At 38.2% G+C, this 21,013-nt stretch overlaps 1 protein-coding gene across 2 annotated transcripts in view; it reads left to right on the forward strand.

The window, feature by feature from the left end:
- The window catches only part of MMS22L (MMS22 like, DNA repair protein), a 119,185-nt gene that overhangs the window by 74,930 nt on the left and 23,242 nt on the right, over window positions 1–21,013 (forward strand). For both annotated transcript variants that reach the window (XR_005068473.1, XM_037059736.1), the window contains exons 15-19: window positions 7,646–7,839; window positions 12,130–12,280; window positions 14,085–14,236; window positions 15,058–15,200; window positions 18,695–18,854. Coding sequence is in view for 1 of the 2 variants with exons in the window: in XM_037059736.1 (XP_036915631.1) it covers window positions 7,646–7,839; window positions 12,130–12,280; window positions 14,085–14,236; window positions 15,058–15,200; window positions 18,695–18,854 (800 nt within the window). In the remaining variant the exon portion in view is untranslated. The remainder of the gene's footprint in view (window positions 1–7,645; window positions 7,840–12,129; window positions 12,281–14,084; window positions 14,237–15,057; window positions 15,201–18,694; window positions 18,855–21,013) is intronic.

Here is a 21,013-nt window from a genome sequence, read left to right on the forward strand (position 1 = left end):
TTACCTGCTTATGTTGATTCTTTTTCATCCCTAAAGCTTACCACAATCTGAGATGTTAAATTATCTATATTTAATTATGTCTGTTGTTGAATATAAGCTCCAAAAGGGCAGAGACTTTGTCTGTTTTGATAACTTTGTATCCCTGCTGCCCAGAACATTTATAGTCCGTATTGAATTAGAAAGTGAATGGATTTTACATGCCCTTGTGCTTTTTCTTTTTTTTTTTCAGCTATTCAGTCCTTAACATGACCTTTGAGAATTATGCCCATTCTCATTTTCCTCTGCTGCCCTCAGTGACCATTCATCTGTGAATTAGTGTAGAACGTGTACTTTGTTTTACATGTAAGCCTACAGAGAAGAAGAATGGGTCTCAATCCTCCTCTAGAACAGAATGATATATGGTGTTGCTACTCATTGGGATCCATGGGCTACTATTGCATGAATTAGGACATATTTAATAAATGAAGTACTTATTGTTGACCCCAAGATAAGAGACTGTTTATTGAGAATATATGCATAAACCCTATCCTAAGTGTTTTAGTGTAATTAACTAATTTACTTCTGTAGATGCTATATTACCATTTTGGAGATGAGAAAAGCCAGGAAGCTTAAGGTGGGGTCCCTGGGCCGGCAGTATCTGCCTGATATAAATGCAGACTCGCAGGCCCTTCCCCAGACCTATTGAACCAGACTTTAAAAACAAGTGCTATGCTTTGGCCCCAAACTTGGAGATGCTGTAAGATCTTTAGTAAGGCCAGGACATTTGTATTTTTAAAAGCTGTACAGGTGGTTTTGATGGTAGTCAAGATTGAGAACTATGGAGATAGATCCTATATGGTGGTGGACCATAAAATACAGTTAAATATCACTGAAGAACTTAAGTGACAGAGGCCCATAATCTTTTTAAATATATGACTAGTAGAATAATAAGGATAGTTCCTAAAACAAATCACCTTTTAATGACATATTTTCATACTATGCCATATTTTGAGGGTAGGGCAAGCAACCTAATTTTAAGTGCTTCGCTAGTATTCTCTGAAACCACAAGGCAGCTTTGCGACAAGCATGCTTGGCTTGCTGGGCTTCACATTGGGCTCCTGGTGTATTCTCTTTCTTCAGTCTTGCAAATTAATTTAATTGTAGACCACAGGAAAGTTTTGAGTGATCATGTCATTGGCCTTTGGAATCCCTTAGAATAGTCTACGCTCCCCAGAAGGGTTCAGTGTTAATGTGTGCGTACTGGCCTGCCACCTGGGGTTGGATGTTATACTGCTTTGTGATGACCTTCGGGAGGATCTTAGCATAGGAATGAATAGATACAGCAATGTAACATTTAAAACATGCATTATCTGTTTAAGTAATAACACAGTATTTGAGAGAGCGATAGCATAGCCGCATGGTAGCTAGATTTGACTGCCTGGGTTCAAATTCTGGTTGTGCTGTGTACTGACAGTATGAACCAGTCAAATTATTTATCCTCTTTCACTTAGATGCCTTGTCTAGAGAATAGGGATAATAATATAATAATAGTTACTTACAGGATTAAACTAATTATAAAGGTCAGTGATGTAGAATAGGGCTGGCACATCTGTTCCCAATGAACAATCTTAGATTCTTTGGCCAACAGTAATAATTGTTTTATTGATTAAATGTCCTTTATTAACAATTCTTGTGGCATATAAGGAAATGGCCCTGCAACCAGTAGGTAACAGAGTAGGATTTGTACCCAGGCGTGCCTGTCTCCAAAGCCAGTGATGCCCTACTGCACCTGTGAACCTGGGTATCAGGATTTAAGAGCAGTAACAATGGGACTGAAATGAGTATTATCTTGCCTTATAATCTATCAATTGTTTTTACCTAAATGATGTGATTTGATACTTTAGCAGCTCCACGGGGCATTATTCCAATTTAACACGTGAAAAACAAGTCTTGGGGGTTTCCCAAGTTCCCAAGCTAGTCCTCTGTTTCTTAGACAAGTGTTCATTTGAATACTTTTCCTTACACCTTGGGAACCCTCTTAATTCTTAGTGGTGCGTCGTGTATGCCTGAAAGCATCATTGCTAGTGCTGTGCTCTTTATTTGTTGCAGTCTTTGATGATCAAAACGGCCCATGAACTTCTTGCCTTGATCTCACGTATCCACTCAGTCATCCTCCACCCATTCACTCCCTCTCCCACATGCACAGGTGCACTGAGGTATCTAGTACGGGGAGGCCTTGCAGTCTCTGCCCAGGTTGCTCCCTGCTGGTCAGGTTTCCACTTACCACCTTTTCCTGGTAACTTGGGTATGCACAGGACGGGGGGTCAGGACTCAAGCCACCATTATCTCATAGTGAAGCCTTGCAGAAGTCTCTTAATACCAGAGGCTGTATTTTTCTCATTTTTTGAAAACAGGATTGACTTGGATGATTTTTAGGATAACTTCCAGCTTTAAATCTTTGTGTATTTTTTTCTAGTAATGTCATTGCTTTGGTTGTTATGTTCTTTTTGGGCAGTAAAGCAGATTTTAGCCCTGTTTTACAAATGTGAACAAGAATTACAATAGAGTTCAAATTATTTAAGGGTTTTTTTAGTGAGTTTAGCTTAAAATAAAAGTGGTCATAGAATATCTGGATTCCCATCCAGTTTTATATTAGTTAGATCAATCAGATACTTGAAATAGTTACTGATAGTGGTTTAGAACAACTTTTTAACTTAGACCTTCCCATTATGTTTTTCACTAATATCAATTTGAAGAAAGTTGCCAGGTTTAAAGTGGTACTAAAAAAGGGAATTCAGTTTATACTAATTGTTGTAATTTCCGTGCTTTCTTTTAGCTCTTATCAGTCACATTTATTGTGTTACGCTTTTTCTGTGTGGTTAATGGTCCATCAATAAACAACTGTTCTTTGAATTTTAGAGCCGTAATATATTAGAAGCAGAGAAGCATAGAAAACTGTGACTACCAGGAAAGTGATGTATAGGGTACCATACCTTCTTCCATCATTGTTAGTGACAGGAGAAACAAGAGCATACAAAGATTAGAAGTAAGCCCTGGCCGGGTGGCTCAGATGGTTGGAGTGTTGTCTTGTACATCAACAGGTTGCGGGTTCGATTCTTGTCTGGGCATATACCCAGGTTGTGGGTTCAAGCCCCAATCCCAGGTTGGGGAGCATATGGGAGGCATCCAGTTGATGTTTCTTTCTCACATCGCTGTATCTCTTTCTCTTCACACCCCTTTATTCTCTTTCTTTAAAAGCAATGAAAAAATGTCCTCAGGTGAGGATAAAAAAAGAAGTAACACCCAGATATACAAATCCAGTGTTTCCAGAAGCCTGCCCAAGTTGTTAGGGAGCAACACACCTCAGAGACCGGCTGCCAGGTTGCAGCTGGCAGGTGGAGGTTTTAGTGCCTCTCGTGTGGTAGATGCCTCCACGCATTTGTGTGTCTGTGTAGGGGTAGAGAGGTAGGGGGTGAGATGGAGAAGCAAAATGTGTGAAATCGCTGGAAGTAGTGGGAAGATAAAACCGTAAAACAGATGTTGGAGAGAGGCAAAATAGCAGTCAGATGGAGAAATCAGGGACTTAGCCAGGTAAGCCAAAGAGGGCAGGATAGCAGAGCCACAACAGAAGCCCTGCTGCCTGTTTTATGATGACCTGGATCATCCCGTATGCGCAGCTTTGGGTGGTACATGGTCTAATGGTAGGTTTCTAAACACTTTCCAGGATGTTATTTCGTGCAGTCTTGACAATACATCTGTGATGGGCATCGCAAATGATTTCCTCTTCTTGACCTCTCACACAAAAACTGCTGGGAGGTTACTCTCTGTTTTTTAAGGTCACACAGCTCCAAAGTAGCTTTACTAATAACCAGATAGCTGTGTTACCCAACCAACATTTTACTTCTTTTGCTTCAATTTCCTCCTTTATAAACTTGAATATTAATAATTGTACATACTTCAGAGGGTGAGAAATAATGCTTGTAAAACACTTAGCATGGTGTTTGGCACATGGTAAATACCAATAAATGTGTAATGTTGCTTTTGTTTCCAGCATGTGAGCTGCAATTGGGATAATGACATTCAGAAAATTTTATTTTTTACTATGCTGTATTGCATCTTTTAGAATGTAAGTGGACTGGTTATGCATGTATATTTCCAATGTGTGTATTTCCAAAATGGTTTTAATCTGCATTAAGTTTGTCTTTATTCAGAAGATTTGCCAAGTATTGGGAGATTCTACATTCCTTGTGACATTTCTTTCTGTTGTTGTTTTGGGGGGGGGTGGATTTAATCTTCATTGTATTTTTTTCCATTACCATTTTGTCCCCCTAAACCCCCTCCCCCCAGCAATCACCATACTGTTGTCCATATCCATGAGTCCTTTCTCCTTTGTGCGCAGTCGCCCCACTCCCTGACCTCCCCCCGACTAGCTGTCATCTGCTTCCCATCTATGAGTCTTTTTTATCTGAACTCACACTGTACCTTTTGTGCTTTCATATTTTACTTATATGTATATATTGTTTTACTTTTATGTTTTTCTATGTTTGTAGAAGAATATAGAAAGTGGTTTGTAAAATAGCCATGACACTTAGAACTGCATTAGATCCTTTATAAATATATATATGTTTTGTGTTTTCTTTCGCGTAACGTTACCACCAGTGACAGAGCTTCTCTCAATATTTTCATTTTTGTCAGTGTACCTTCAGTAGGTATACAGTCACATCTAATGCAATAAATTTTTTCTTCTGTAGTCTATGTGTAGTTAGTGTTTTGATGCAGAAAATGTGATTTAAAAACTTGCCTATGACTGCATGGGGTATTGCTGACTATTTTGCCTGTAGTGCAGAAATTCGATTTTTCCGTCAGATCCACGTTACAGTGGTCTGTAATGCCAAATCCTTGGCATTTCCTGCATTTGCCTCTCTCTGATATCTTCATGTTTACAGAAATTATTATAAGATCTTAAATAACTTTGTTTTGTATTACGATAACAGATTATCATTCTTATTCAGAATGATAGTGCTTTGAATATACAAGCCATTGAGCAGAAAGTATTTTCCATATTCCCGGGATATATAGCTTCTTTTCAAACCAAAATACTAAGTGGACTGCACATTTCCAAAACAAGTCTGTTTTGGGGTCAGGGTCTTATACTTATTAGGAACTTGTTTTTGCTGTGTTAGCTTTTACCTTGGAGAGTGTAATTGCTAACACTAACTTTCTCCCTGGGGGGTTGCTTTTTTCAGAGCTCTGAATCAGATCCCTGGTACCTAAACATTTTGTTCTGGAGAGGTCAAAAATGGTTCTGCTTTCTTTGCCTTTTTAAATATTGCCCTAAATGCACTTTTCTTATTATCTCTTCCTATAATTTTTTTCTTTTCTTTAAAAAAAAATTTTTTATTTATCTTTAGAGGGGAAGGGAAGGAGAAAGGGAGAGAAACATCAATGTATGGTTGCCTCTCGTGCATCCCCTGCTGGAAACTGGCCTGCAACCCAGGCATGTACCCTGACTGGGAATCGAACCGTGATGCTTTGGTTCTCAGGCCAGCACTCAATCCACTGAGCTACACCAGCCAGGGCTACAGTTTTTTCTAATACAGAATTCTGGTTTTGTTCCTGGTTCTACACAGGGCAAAGCTACATATAGCTTTTCCAGCTTCTTTCCTTCAGCTTAGTAGAATTGCTTCAACCCAAGTAGGGACAGAAGAAAATTTACTATTGTTTAAAGTGTAAGTGTGAGCACACGTGCATGTGTCATAGTGCATAAGAGTGTGTATCTTAGTGTGTAAGGGAAAAGGATAGGCTTCAGAGTCAGATTTACTTTCAGATTTCAAGGCCAGCCCTTCTTAGCTATATGACCTTTAGGTATATTATTTTACTTTCTTGCTATCAGCTTTATTATCTATAAAGAGGATTAATGATACTTATCTCATAGAATTGTTCTGATTTTTTACTTAAAAGAATTTCTGTCACATAGAAGGTGATCAGAAATGATAGCCCTTCCTAGGGATTAGGATTTAAACACTAAAGAAAAACATATTTATTTAGAAACAGTAGGCAAAACCTATCCTATCCAAGTACTATATGTTATTTATTATCCTTTGAAAACAGTATTTTTAAAAAGCTATAAATGGGTTGTGCAAATGGTGGTATTATTTTACCTGGATTCTGGTGTGTTGAAATGTATTCGTGAACTTTGCTATGTTGATGTACACGGTTGAGTTAGTTGCCAAATGGATTTTAGTGGTTTTATATTCATCTTACTCAAAGCTAAAGGACCTGAAATGGTTCTCTAGCCACTAGTTCAAGTAGAAAGCATCTCAGGCTTACACAGAGAACACAGCAGATACTTGGTTAGCTTTTATGAGAACTGCTTGCTATTACATTCTTTCCCCAGGCTTTTGTACATTTTTTATCGGTACTTGAAGAAATTTTACATTTTATTCAGAATTTCAGAGTAAAGGGTCATAGAGTCCAAATGTTATATAGTTGATACTTACAATATTTACATTTGTATAGTTATGTGAAAAGTCCAAGATGTGGTCTTGCAACCAGTTTGATTTTTTTATGGAATTGCTTCAGGTACATGTGCTAGTTAATTCTACGTTCGTATAGTTATTTCATGTGTCCCCTTCCCCTAGATGAACTGATTTAAGACATCAAGAATGTTGGAATTAATGTCATATTTTTTTCTTTTCTCAAAGTGGAATGGAATCCTACTACAAGCAGGAAGTCTTCTGTAGCTCTCTCGGTTATTTTTTGCTCCTTTCTCTTTCATTGTAGACAGAAAATCTAAGGATGGTAGCCATGCATTTGTATATACTCTCAATTGCTATGGTGGCATTATAAACAGAAACAGGGATAATATTATGGTTGTACATTTACTTTAGAGATAAGTATATATTATTAATTGCTGGCGTATTGCATAAATGCCTTCTGTGCCAGAACACTATGAAATCTCTTAGTGTTTCCTGTCTTCATGTTCCTATAAAGGTCTAGACATGTCCACATTTTCAATTGAAATAAGCAAAACAAAACCTGAGCAAATGATGAATCAAGATTTGAGACTGTTGAATTCATGTTTAGTGTTTTATGGAGAATAACTTTGTTTACTGTTGTGTGGTATGTGGAAATGACTGTGACTCTTTTTTGGACCATGGAGCTAAAATAGTTTCTGTCACAGTTTTGTGTACTAGTACAAGGCCTGTGTCTTTTCTAAACAAGGAAAATGTCTTAATTTAAAATACCAGATATAAGCCAGATAGATATACTTACTTTCCTTTTGGTACATCCGTGTCCTAAAGAGAAAATGGTTTAAAAAATTGTTTCCATGTCTAGATTGTAAGTAAAAGCACTTGTCATAGTGAGTTGCAAAATGCAGACCTTCGTTCTGAAGCTGCCTGCTTCTCATTTAGATCTGACATATTAAAAAGCACATAATTAATGGTTGACATTAGTAATTAACATTAACTTTATGGTGCTTAATATGCCATCCTTCATCCATCAAATAACCAGGAATGCATAATGTCTTAGCATAAGGGCTTTAATTATATAAAACGGTCCTTCAGTTTTCATATGGTATAAATGTTAAAAGCCAAAAATGTATTTGAAGAAGATTTTTGTTAGCATTTGTTATGTATTAGCTATGTTTTTTATTTCTTTTTAGGAATATGCATCAACAATTGCGGCAGGAACTTCAAAAGGAAAATGTGGACCTGGTTGTGCAGTCTTCATTATTGGCTAAAGAGCGCCACCTTGCTGCAGTTGCCAGTGCTCTTTGGAGACATTTCTTTTCATTTTTGAAGAGTCAGAGAATGTCACCGATGGTTCCTTTCTCACAACTTGCGGATGCTGCTGCAGGTCAGCTTTGCAATTTGCTAATTAGTTTCTCATTTTTCAAGCTCTGTCAGTTTTTTCTTCTGTTGGTTTGGTAACACACTCTTATTTTATAACAGTATAATAAATATTTTGACAACTAGAAAGATGAACAGAATTACGTATTTTTAAATTAGGATCCTTTGGCTTGTCTATTATTTTTGTCTTAATAAAGATAAAAGTTAAGTGATTGATAAAAAGAAAAGAAAATTTTTAACCTTAAAAATATTGAATATACATAAACTTTTCTTATGCACACAATATTTGAATAGTAAAGTACCATTTGATTTCTTCTAGTCCAACTTGCTTATTTTCAGATTGTATGTATTGATATCTTGGTATTAGATGAAATAACTTATATAAAGAGCAAAAGAATGTAGCAGGAATTTCACTTCAACACAAAGCAGGTGAAATCAGAGTGACATCAAATATATAGAATGTTACTGTTCTGAAATATACCAAGTTCTGTTTAGGTTGTGATTTTTACTTAGTTTGATTATTAATTAGCCTAACAACGTGCTCTTAGGCATCAAGGGACTCTGAATCACATGACATTGCAAGCAAGTCTTTGAATATATGTGCATATATGCAGTATTCTGAGAAGAGGTTCTTATCTTTTTCAAGGGATATTTTGCCCAAAATATGTTAACAAGTACTAGAATAGACAGAGATCAGTATGGTGACTACATGTCTTTAAATGCAGTTTATATGAAGGTACTTAATGTATTTAATTGTAATACTTTAAAAATTCTAAGACCTAAACCAAGGTGTATTTTATGTGAACAAGGAAAGCTGAGCTAAACGCAGCACGTAAATCGAAGGATACAAAGGTCCTGAGTTCCGGTGGCACGCCCACAGTAACAACATGAACAGGGATGGGTAGAAAAATTGTGACAGGGCAGCTGTTTTCCAACTACTGTTATGTCTGTGAAAACAAATATTGATATTCAGTCGGCATGATCAAAGCAGTCATTTGTGGTGGATATGACTTACCTTTCTTCCATTCATCATCCCAGTGAACAAAAGTGCTCTCACGTGGTTAGTCCCAGGTGCTGTCCTGGGTGCTGAAAGTAAGTGGTATGCAAAGAGAAGCCGAAATAATGTGCGGGTTTGGAGTATGTTTTAGTATTAAGATAGGTTAGGAGAGAAAATTTTCCTGCATTGAAGAAACAGTCAATGAATGCTCACTTTTATGGCCAGGAAATAAAAAGGATTGTAACTTTTTTTCTCGCATATAAGCTACATGTTCTCATAGAGCTTGTGGTCTAGTAGGGGGCAGAGAACAATAAATTAATATATAAATTGTTATATGGTAATATGTGCGGTGGAGAAAAATAAAACTATAGAAGAGGGGAGGGTTAGGGAAGGCCAGAGGCAGGTTGGGATTTTAAGAGTAGCCAAGAAGGCCTGAGTCAGCACCACTTGAGTGAACCTAGTGGAGGAGAGAGACCCACGCTGTGCAGAGGTCCTGACACATGGGCATGCCAGCTGTGACCGAGGCACTTGCAGGGAAGCCATAAAATGTGTGTAGTGTACGAAAGGGAGAGAGTAGTCAGAGATGTGATTGGGAGGGGACGGAAGCTAGTCTGTGTTCTGCCTTGTGCACAGTTGTAAAGTCTCTTACTTTTACTCTGAGATCGGAAGCTGTTGGAAAGTTATGAGCAGATGAGAGATAGGATCCCTCTGGCTGCTCGGCTTAGAGTAGACGGCTCGGGGAGTAGCAGTTAGGGAGCATTTGCAGCACCATAGAGAGGAGCAGCTCCTGCTGGGGTGGTAGCAGTGGAGATGGTGAGACGTGGTCGGATTTCCAGTCCAGAGGTAGAGCTGGCAAAATTTTCAAAGTGGGTGTGAAATGGTAAGCAAACTAGGTAAAAAGAGAACTTCCTGTTTGCTGAGATGACGAAGCTTATGGCAGGAGCAGATTTTGTGAAGGAAAAGGACTAGGACTTTGCTATTGGACACTACTGAAAACTATCAATGTATAGAAATGGTCTTTAAAACTGTGAACTGGATGAGATCACCAATGGAGAAAAAAATTAGTGAAAAGAGAAGATTGACTGCAAGGCCAGAGGATAGCCCATGTTCAGATTTGTAAGGTAAAGAGTAACCAAGAAAGGAAACTACAAAGGCATGCTGGTGAGGTAAGAGAACACCAGGGAGGTGTGGGGCCCTGGAAATCACATGGCTGCATTTCGAGGAAGAGGAAGTGAGCAACAGCCAGGACGTTGTTGGGTCAATTAAGGTGGGGCCTGAGAATCAGCCATTGGATTTAACAAGAGGGATATCACTGGTGATCGTGAAGAGTAGTCTTGGTGTACTGGTAGAGGCAAAGGCGGGACTGAGGAGCATTCGAGAGAAAACACGAGAAGAGGGATTGCAGACTGCATATGTAGGTAAATCTTTTTGAATAGCACTGTTTAGGAGTAGAAAAATGGGGATAATTGCTCGAGTGGGGAGTAGAGTCAAAGAGATTTTTTAATAACGTGGGAGAAATTTCAGCATATGTATAATTCTGACAGGGATATTCTGGAGTGAGGGAAAATTGATGAAGCAAGAACGTCACGTGTTTTTCAGTGCCCGGGAGAACTGGGATCCCATAGAGGCCTTGGCCTCAGATCATCAGTAATAACGGGAGAGAAGGCAGAGTTAATGGGCCCCGGTGGAGGCAGCTGGGTGGGTGGGGTGGGAGCTTGTGGCAGTTCTTTTCTAAAGTTGCTCAGTTTTCTGTGAAGTGGTAACTAAGGGTATTTGCTGGGAGTGAGGGTGGGGAGGAAGTGCTGGCTGATGACAGAGAGAGGAGAGAAGGTTTGCATTTGTCCTCTAGGAGAAAAAAACCTGAAATGTAGGAATGCGAGCCAGCTCTAAGGGCCACTTAAAGTTTGTAGTCATAAATTTAAAGTGAGATTAGTCAGCATGGTTGTTCACCAGCCGTTTGTACTGGTGTGGATACATTTACGGAGAAAAGCAAGCGTTGAAATTAAACAGATGGTGTTTTTCCCAGACAAGTACAAGGAGTCAAGTGGAAAGCAAGGGAGTTGGTGTTATACACAAGCGAGTGTAATGGAGGGCCATGCAATCAAGCAGCCTACAAAGGGAAAGCACAAAGGCAGTGAGGGGCAGGAAGACGTTTGTAGGAAAATTGTGGGTCCTGGTGGAATCAAGGAATTGTTGGAGTTGGGGAGCTGTAAGAGGAGAGTTGGGAAGCTAGTTTGGTGCCAGAAAGTGGGGTCCTCAAAGTTGACATTACGGAGGGAGCATACTTACTGTTAATGCCAAGGTCTCCGTATCACTCTAGGACTGAGGAGTTGAAGTAGAGTGGAAGATAGATTCATCAGAGGACAGGGCTTCAAGAAACTCAAAGGCCGGGATATCGGGAGAGAACTCAGCAAGGGTTGTGACGAATGCTGATTGAGTATGTGAGTGAGCTGCAATCTTGGGGGAATGTGAGGGAACGAACTGGGAAGCAGTAGGTGAATGGAACAAGGAAAGTTAGTGACTGTATAATCTGATGACATTATACAAAGCCAGAGGTTTCTGGAAGAAGGAAGGGAGAATGGTCTAGAAGCAGCACTGTGAACCAAGGAGTAAACTCACCCTGTCTGTAGGAGAAGCTGTATGAGAGATGTGGGCGAATCAGCAGCCCTCATTTGAGAGCCGCATGGAGTCGGTGCTTAATAAGGAATTTATTGACAAACATAACTTAATAGAGTACAAATTAAGTTGGGAGTCTCAGGAACCACAAAACAAAGTGTATTTGCTTAACATGGTTAACTAAGAGATTCTCATCCCTAGGCTTAGTGGGTTCTGAAGGAAGTGGGGTGTCTTCGAGACCACGGTTTAATAGAGAATGTTCAGCATCTAAAATAAGGGTGAACTCTTCCTCTGTGACAGGTGGCAGGTAAATCAGCCTGATTGGAGGAGAGTGGATGCCGGGCATAGTTTCTGAAATGGGCTTGGGAGGGAGTTGCATTAGGAACATCGGGTTTGGAATCTGCAGGTTGAGGGAGCTGTTAGAGCTGCGCCTCGGTGCTGCTGAGGGAACTCGTCCTGGGCCTGCCCTTGAAGATCGTCCTGGGCCTGCCCTTGAAGATCGCCGTGCCGCAGAAATTGCTCTGACTGTATGGAGTTAGTTCGGCTTTAGCTTTTCTGTGTTTCTGAGTGCGACATTTTATTATGTAGGACTCATTTTTAATCACTGTTGATATAATTTTGGGAGGGGAGAAAGTTTTTAACAGTTTTTCATCATAGGTTTTGTTTTTCTCCTTTTAAATCTAGATTTTACTTTGCTAGCGGTGGACCTGCCCAGCACGGCCCCATCAGAGCTTCAGCGTCGGCCGGCGGAAACCATGATACAGCTTTTTGGGTGGGATGACATCACCTGTCCCCAAGTTGTAGCAAGATATTTAAGTCATCTTCTCCAAAATGGGTAAGTGATTTTATTTCAGGTATGCACATTAATGTAAACCATGATAGATCAGTAAACTAGGAAAGGAAAAATTTTTTACAAATAAAAACTGATCTTTACTACATGTACTCTGATTCTGGCAGTTTCTAGCTTTTAAATTTATCAGCATTTTGACAGCAGTAGTAGGAAAACCAACTTATGTTTCATGGCCTGCTATTTTAATAAAATGTTTCTGCTTAAGCCCCTTTTAAAAACTATTTTTGTAGAACTGCCTTATTCCCATCCTGTAATGGCCTTTCTACACTCACCATTGTGAAAGAAATTCTACATTAATAGTGCTGAATGTATAATACACTGGTATGTTATTAAAGTTTTAGATTTAATGATAGCTTTCCTTTTGACACCTAGATTTTCAAATGTTTGATTCAACTTGGGCGATCATTAACCGGACACTTACCACCCTGAACACTGGTTTCCTTATCTCTAAGCACTGCCTGCCACATTATGTGAGAGATCTAAGGAACCACAGTGGGGGGAAATGTACAGTAAATAGAGTTAAAGTAGAAATAGTATTATCAGGAAGGTTTAAATAAGAATATTAAGATGAGTGAAAAGAATAAATATACCCACTTAAGAGGCCAGTGTAGTCAGTGCTGAGGTGTTCCCGTGAGTAAGTTCCTCAGAGTCATGAGACCCTTTCTCATTGGCTTTCAGTCGCAAAGCAAGGAAGTTCAGCTTCAGTTGGATCACTTTTAGGACCCTTGTATAATAACAACAAACATTTATTTATTAAATACTTTTGCTGAAATTAGTTTAGTTTTGAAATAAAATTGGTATATTGGTAAAAGTTGAAAAAGCTGGAAGGCAAAGATAGATGTTAAATAGTTTGGGGAAAATTATATAGATAGATAATAAATGACCAGTCTGAGTTCTTCTATACTGCATGTTCTTTTTATGACAACTTGTATTCAAAGTATTTTAAAGCGGTGTTTCTAGAATTATGATTTACATGTATTTTTAAAATTTCCGACTTTACATAACACTTCATAGTTACCTTAAGCCCATCCTCATTCTTTCTGTGCCCACTAATAAAATAATTAGAAATCAAATTAGCCAGGCCTCGGGCTTTGTAGAAATGTTTTAAAAAATTTCTGTCAGATCTCATTTTGGAATTTTGTAGTAGTGTCTGCCTGTGTGGTAGGGAGGCGGGAAGGAAGGGACAGGATTGATCGGTAGACCCACCCAGAAACACATCTTGTTTTTAACTTTTTTCCTACCTCTGTGGTCATGACTGCTTCTCTGTTGGTTTACTCTAACTGTGGTTTTTAGTCTATTTTGTATTCCTTCATTGTTATCGCACCTAGCTAGTTAAAAGCCCCTCCCTTTCTTTCCCCCTTTTAACTGTATTCTTCCCCATGTCTCCCCCTTGGCATAAACCCAACACGTATGCTATCGGCAGAAAAAAGAAAATTAAAAGTTAGAACACTGCAAATGAAAACAAGAGGTCAAGGTGGGGCAACAGTAGGTTTACAGTTGTGAGTATGCAAAACAGTTTGTTATTATTCACTTAGTTATAGTGTTACTTTCTATACAAACAAATGTAAACCTACTTTTGCTCCATCCAATATTTAGCTGAAATATCCTTATTGTGTGTCTCTGTAGTGTTCATTTTCAGCATTGCATGTCTGCATTAGTTGTGTTTGTCTGTAAAATAAGGGAGACCACAAATTGGGAAATGTTGGAATGTTTATTTCTAAATATCTATACTCAGGGAACTTGTTGGATTTTGTTTTTGTTTTTAATATCTATTGACTTATTTTTACAGCACGTTGTGTGAAGCACTTTCTCATTCAGACTGTGTATCTTTTCAAGCCTTAACTATAAGATCATGGATTCGTTGCATTTTGCAAATGTATATAAAAAACCTCAGTTTACCTGGTGATTTATTAATTGAAATAAATCCTGAAGAGGCAGTTGGTAAGTACCACAGGAGTTTTACTTTTTAAATAGCTAAATATGTTTAAAATTTTCCTTTTTGTTACATAAATTAAGAAAAAAGATTAAAAAATATATTTGTAATTAGCTATAAATATAAAGAGAAATTCATTTCCTTTTGTAGTATATGTCTTTTTCTTGATGTTTTTCTGTTTCTATAATAATAAATTCCTCTCATTTAAAGATAAAAGAACTTGTTTCCTTCAAAGCCAGAAAAAAAACTTGCTCTCAAATGACAACCATCTTTTTACCTTGAAGAAACTGATCACAAAAAAAGTGGAAATATGAAGTAAATAACCAGATATCACACTGTGAAAACCCGAAAAGAAAAATACCCAATTATGAATAATTCTCTCCCATTTTATTAGATATTTTGCCTTTCTTTTGCTTTACTATTAGTCACCTAGTGATGCTTGTACTTTTTTAATGTCCTTATACAGATCTGGTTGCCTATAGGGCATGCCTTTTCTGCAAGCAGCTCTTTATGGCCATTTACAAACTGCACACCAGCTGTCTGAAAAAATGCTCCAGATTTACTTTGATATCTTAGTACATCAGCTAGCTTTACAGGAGTAACCAGGAATAACATTTGGGGCAGTGTTGTCTAACAAGTACATGTTTGTTTTAAATAAAATCTTTCCTTAGTGAGAGAAACTTAATTCAAAGTTTATAATTATGTGGAAATTTGAATTTTAAAGGAAAGCATGTCATAAATGAAGAATGCTACATTTCCTGCTCTCTCATTCATATATATATATATAATACAAGTTTATATAATAAATATTGTTATTTTATTTTAACAGAAAAAGAGTACGTGGAACAGTTGGCCGAACTGACAAGGTTGCTGTTTAAACTCTCAGAAATAAAGAGTATCTTCTCAAGGGCTCAAGTTGAATGTTTACCCATCCCAGAAGACCCTAAAAAAGCACTTGTTCAATTTCTTGAGGTATTTTTCATTTTTTAGTATAATTGTACAAATCCATCATAATCATATTTAAAAACTTGAAATGTTTGTGATGTTTTTCTATGAAAGGGGTTCTTTTAAATTGAGTCATTTATTGGGTGCCTGCTACTATGAAATTATGGAGGAATAAGAATGTGAATCTAAGGTATAGCACAAGTCACTCCTAAAGACAGAGAATTACTTTTAATGAAAAGTAAGAATAAAAAATGCTACATAAAAGCCTTACATTGAGGTGTAAGGCTTTTTTTATAAAAGATGACCTAAAGGTAGGATGGTCTTGTTGAAATTGCCAGATAACAATATTATTCAGGTACTTGGGAACTAAATTTTCTTGTGTATGGTCCATAATACTAAATTTTCTTGTGTATGGTCCAGTAAACTTAATGTTTACTGTCCTATAGTAAACAAGTATAAGTTTTACAGTAACAATTTAATCTCTTCAGCATAAACATCCACTACTTCATATGATAGTGTGATTGGAGCTTTAAAATGCAACCCATTTGTTTTGTCCCCATGATAAATAGTTCTGTCACAGGGGAAACTCTGTTCTCGTTGCCAACACAGTAAAGAATTACAGGTCAGAGAGTCTATTAGCGCGCAACAACGTTTATTAATGCTAAGTTCTAATAGGAAAGCAAAAGCAGGAGTGGCCAGAAGCCGGCTGGCTAAGGGTCTCCTATGTGGCAGGAGAGCCAAGAGGGTGAAAAAGCAAGAGAGCAAGTCCTTTGTTCTGAGGACTTATATAGTTGGTGGAGGGGGGGCGTGAAGAAGTTACACATTGATTTATGGGTAAAGGTGGTGCCAGTTTTCCGGGAGAGACATGACTACCCAAACAAAGGTTTGCATGGGGGTCTGTTAGCCCGAATCCTTGTCTTGCTCCAGACTCTCTTTGTTCATTTTGCATACATGACCAGGGGCAGGCAATTAACCAGAGTTGTTTTTTGGGGTTTTCTTTGTGCACTGTAGACCCCTCCCCTTTCCCCCTCCAGGCCTTGGGATGAATATATAGTCTCAAGTTTTTCCTTTTCCCAGCTAGCGGAGGTGATACACACAGTCTTTCACGGGTCCCCCCAAACCCTCACCCTGCCCCACCCCACACTATCATAGTTTGTGTTTTTCGCAATGCCTGGCAGCCTTAATGGACCAGGCTCAGGATCGCTGGGTCAGCAGGTGAGCTTTAACTCTTAGCCTCCTGTATGAAGTTCTGTGTTAGGCTGCAGTGGTCAGGGCCCTGCCTTTATTTCCTCTCTGGCTACTTATTCTACTGTAACAGTCCCATCCAACATTTTATTTTCAATTCTTGATGTTGTAGAAATTTATTTTATGTGGTAGCCTTTGCTTTACAGCCTAGTTGAGGTCATTAACATGTTTGGATTTGTGTTTTCCTAAGCTATTCACAGTAAAAATTGGTTTATTTTCCCACAGAGTGGTTGGTATTAACTGCAGTGAAAATAATTACAACCTGTACGCTCTTTTCATAAATGTGAAATCTTCCATTGGTTTTCATTCAGTTAAACAACAATTACCAACAATTACAGATGTTATATAAGTCCTAAAAATATTTAGCAATAGTATATGCAGATATAAAGTACACAATTTTGTTGAGTCTTTTATTTAGTTCTTGATTGGCTCTCAAGCTGTAACTAATTGAACACCTGTGCTAGGAACTGTCCTGGACCAGAAAGGGAGGTAGAAGGCATGGATTCCACTGATCGTTTTGTTTTTGTTTTATTTATCTTTTTTTTATTGTTGTTCAAGTACAGTTGTCTTAATTATCCCCCCACCATTCCCCCTGCCCCACCTCCCACCCTCTATCTTACCCTGCTTTGACCTTGCCCGTGGGTCCTTTATACGTGTTCCTTGATGACTCTTCCCCCTTTTTCCTGTTATCCCCTTTCACCTCCCCTCTGGTTACTGTCAGTTTGTTCTTTATTTCAATGTCTCTGGTTCTATTTTGCTTGCTTGCTTGTTTTGTTGATTAGGTTTCACTTACAGGTGAGATCATAGTATTTGTCTTTCACCACCTGGCTTATTTCACTCAGCATAATGCTCTGAAGCTCTTTTACTTTAATCCAGACCATATTAATTTTTCTTTCATCAGCCAGTAAATAACAGTTGTATGCTAAATCCTAGATAGTATTATGCTAGAATTTCTTAGGAATTTGAAAAACCAAAAGGAGTAGTCCCTGACCTTAAAGAACTTTTACTTGTCTGAAAATACAGAATATACACAAATGTTAAAAATAATGTAAGACAGTATATGCTAAGTGCCAGTTACTTGATAGAGCAATCAGTAAATTCAGAACTCAGAGAATCTTGGTATAAGAAGTTTGAATTTTATCCTGTGAACAGTGTGAAGACCTTATACATTTTCAGTAAGTGTGATTTGATTAACTGACTTTTCAGGAAAACTCACAGCAGTAGAACAGGTTAAAGGAGCATCTGAAAGCTCGTTGACTGTTACCATCTGTCCCTCCAGCTCTGTGAGTGACATCATCATGACCTTCTACTTCCTCTTCTCCAAATGCAGCACCCTCCAGGGTCTCACTTCATTCCCTGTCCCCCTGAATTGTATGCCCCTGGAGGCCTCACCTCACTGCCCGACCAACGCCGCACAGTCTTCCTTCCTTGGTCCCTCGGCCACACCTGCAGGCCCTCAGCCTTCTTTTGGTGCAGCCACTTCCTTTGTGTTCTTTGTCTTACTGCTGAGACCTGCAGTAGCAAAGTCATGTAACTTATATATATTGGCACCATTGTGTCCAATATATACGCCATTGAACTCCACCGTAGGTTCCCAATAATGGCTTGAAAACTTTAGTGCTCTGCTAAAACCTTCTAACCCAGTGTTCCCCTGATTCTTTTTGCGACTCCTCACCTCTTGCTTGTTTCCACCCTTCCTCAACTTACTCTTTCATTGATTTCCCTTCCTCTTCTCCCCTCTTCACTGTTCACTGCCTCATCTACATTTCACTCCACCTCCTCTTAGTTTTCTGTCTCTGTTCTTTGTGCCTCAGCTTATTTTCTTCTGAGAGAGCTGCGCTGGTGTCTAATGGCGCATAAAGAAAATTCTTGGGGGGAAATCACTTCATATCTCAAACCTTGAACTTTATAGAAGTCTTAATATAGGAATTTGGGGATTTTGATTTCCCAATTTTACACTAGGATGTTTGGAAGTCTTCATGTGGTTTGGTTGAAAGATTCTTTTACTATTTTTTACTAATATTTTGTTGAGTCAGGTCTTATATGAATAATTATCGATGAATTGTTTTTATAATTCTTATTTTAACCTTTATTTTAATTATAAAAAAGACAATTCTTTTTTGTTGCATTGTAATTGCTCTAACTGTTTATTGGAAAGTTAAGGATGAAGGCAGAAATGTAAAGTGTGTGTGCATAGAAAGAGAAATTATCTTTATTTTCAAAGTCTGTATTGTATAAAACTTAGAAACCTGAATCATGTTTTTCCTTATTTATAGGCTGTTGGTAAAACTTACGAGAATCTGCAGGAACTTTCTGATAAATCTGCCATGGTTACAAAGTCCTTAGAATACCTTGGTGAAATATTAAAATATATAAAACCTTATTTGGGGAAAAATGTTTCCAGTGCAGGGCTGCAGCTGACGTATAGGATGATGGGTACGTATTCCTGACATTGTTAAAACTTTGTGAGGCTGAGTCTACAGTCTCATGATGGGTGGGAATGTACTTTGACTACACAGTAGTCAAAGCGCTGTTCTCCAGACAGTCATAAGAATAATCTGAAAGACAGTGATTTAGCTTAAAAATAATTCATGTTGGCTTTCAAGTGTATCTCTGTCTCACCCCACCTCCCTTCAGAACCTTTCTTGTGGTAATGGTAAAATTAATTGTAATCCTTACAGAAAATATGCCAACATCAATTTGCTATCAATAGTCTATTGTGAATTGCTTACATTGTGAATTACTTGGATAGTTAAAATGGACATTCATTTTAATACTTACCTGTGTTTTGTTAGAATCTGAAATGTCAGAAAACCATCACTTCTTTCTATTTTTATAGTTTGCTGTATATGAAGGAGGTCAGGAAAGAATTTATTACAGCACTAAAGATATTTATGCTTCACATCTTGTTTCTCACAACACTGCGTTTTCTTCTTCCAAAAAGAGGCGTTTTTCTGTGCCTGTTCTGTAACAGTAGAGTTCATCTTTAGGAAGTCGCTAATTTGAATACCTTTGTTCACTAAAATCGTGTTGCTAACCAAAAATAGGAACTGGATAAAGGGAAATGAGATGGGTCTCCTTAGAAGTTTTTATACAGAACTCAAGTGTTTTTTTTTTTAAAAAATTCTCCATGGCCCAAATCTTAAACTTCTTTCTTTTGATCTTGTAAACATATTCGTAAACCTGAGTTGGGCCATCTCAGACCTTTTATCTTTGTTGTCAAAGACGAAGCAGAATTTGAAAATGTGTGGATGTGGATGATTTAGAATGTAGTGAACGCTGTAGTGGCAATTCAGTCTTAATTTCAGAGAAAAATATCAGTGAAAATTTATCATAAATTGAACACAGAAAAATGTAGATAAATAAATATTTCAGTATTTATGCTTAAAATGTATAAGTCTGCCAAGCTCAGTGTATGATTTCAGGGTATGTCTTTACAGAATGTATGATAGTCTTATCAGGAACTACAAAATCATTTCTGGATTGGTGATAAATAGGTACGTGGACCCACAGCAAAAGGCTCCTTATGGAGAACTGAGGGCCTTGTTTGTTTTGTTACCTGATTGTTTTTTATTTATTGGCAGGCAGACCTGTATTCTTTCCTTTTGTCTAGATCTCAGAGGCTGTAGTATACTGCTACAGTGTCACCCATTTAACTTACCAGACGTTAGGAACAGATTACCGTCTTCTGCACATAAAGTGTTTAGAACAAAATGGAGAAAGAGCAAGTATAAACTTGAGAGTTCAAACCTGTTTGAAGCATGCAGGGTTGGGACATCATATCCCCTTGAAAGAAAGAGAGTTCCTTACTGGGCACCCACTACTGTTCACTTGCAAGGTGCAAAATTCAATGAAATCACACTTCAGATTAAGGCATCTGAGAAAGCAGGGTAGAGCTATCAGTGATTTCTTCCATTTTCCTCCTCTTTGTAGCTCTCTCTTTTTGGGGGGGGGGATTTTTGTTGTTGTTGTTTTGCTCATTTATTTTTTACGATTCTCTTTCCATGTCTTTCGTTTTGATCATCCTTCTCTGGCTGCGGTCATCCTTCCTTCCCTTTGGACTTCGTAGCTGGAATTCTACCCCTGTCCCTTCGGTGCCCTGCCCGAGCGTCCCACCTTTCCCTCACTCCCCATGGACTCGATCTCCCTGCTGTGTTTCACCTGTCCTTCTCTTTGGACATTTTCATAGCTTGCCATTTATTGTAATTGTGTACTTACCACTCCCTTACTAAATTTTAAACTTACTCGTGGTGTCAGCCATGTTTTTTGAACTTTTTATTTCCATTGTCATGTTGTATCTTGAACAAATAACAACATTTTCTCTCTCTCTCTCCTCTGCATGTGCGTGAGTCTGTATGTGTCAGGCACTGGATTGGGAACTGGGGATGCATCCATGAAAGAGCTTCTCCAATGTAGGAGATGGCATATTTCTGGAACTCAGTAATTGTATGAACCTAGCTAATAGTATGTAATGTATTTTTTAATGTTCCTAAGTGAGCAAAGTTATTTTCTAACTATAAATACCTTGTAAAATATATTTTATAATGATCCCACTTCACTTTTTTTTAAGGCATAATACATGCATGCGGTAGAAA

This window comes from Sturnira hondurensis, unplaced genomic scaffold, assembly GCF_014824575.4.
Source record: "Sturnira hondurensis isolate 20B ecotype Veracruz unplaced genomic scaffold, ASM1482457v3 Scaffold0011291, whole genome shotgun sequence".
In the NCBI taxonomy this organism is placed as follows: Eukaryota; Metazoa; Chordata; class Mammalia; order Chiroptera; family Phyllostomidae; genus Sturnira; species Sturnira hondurensis.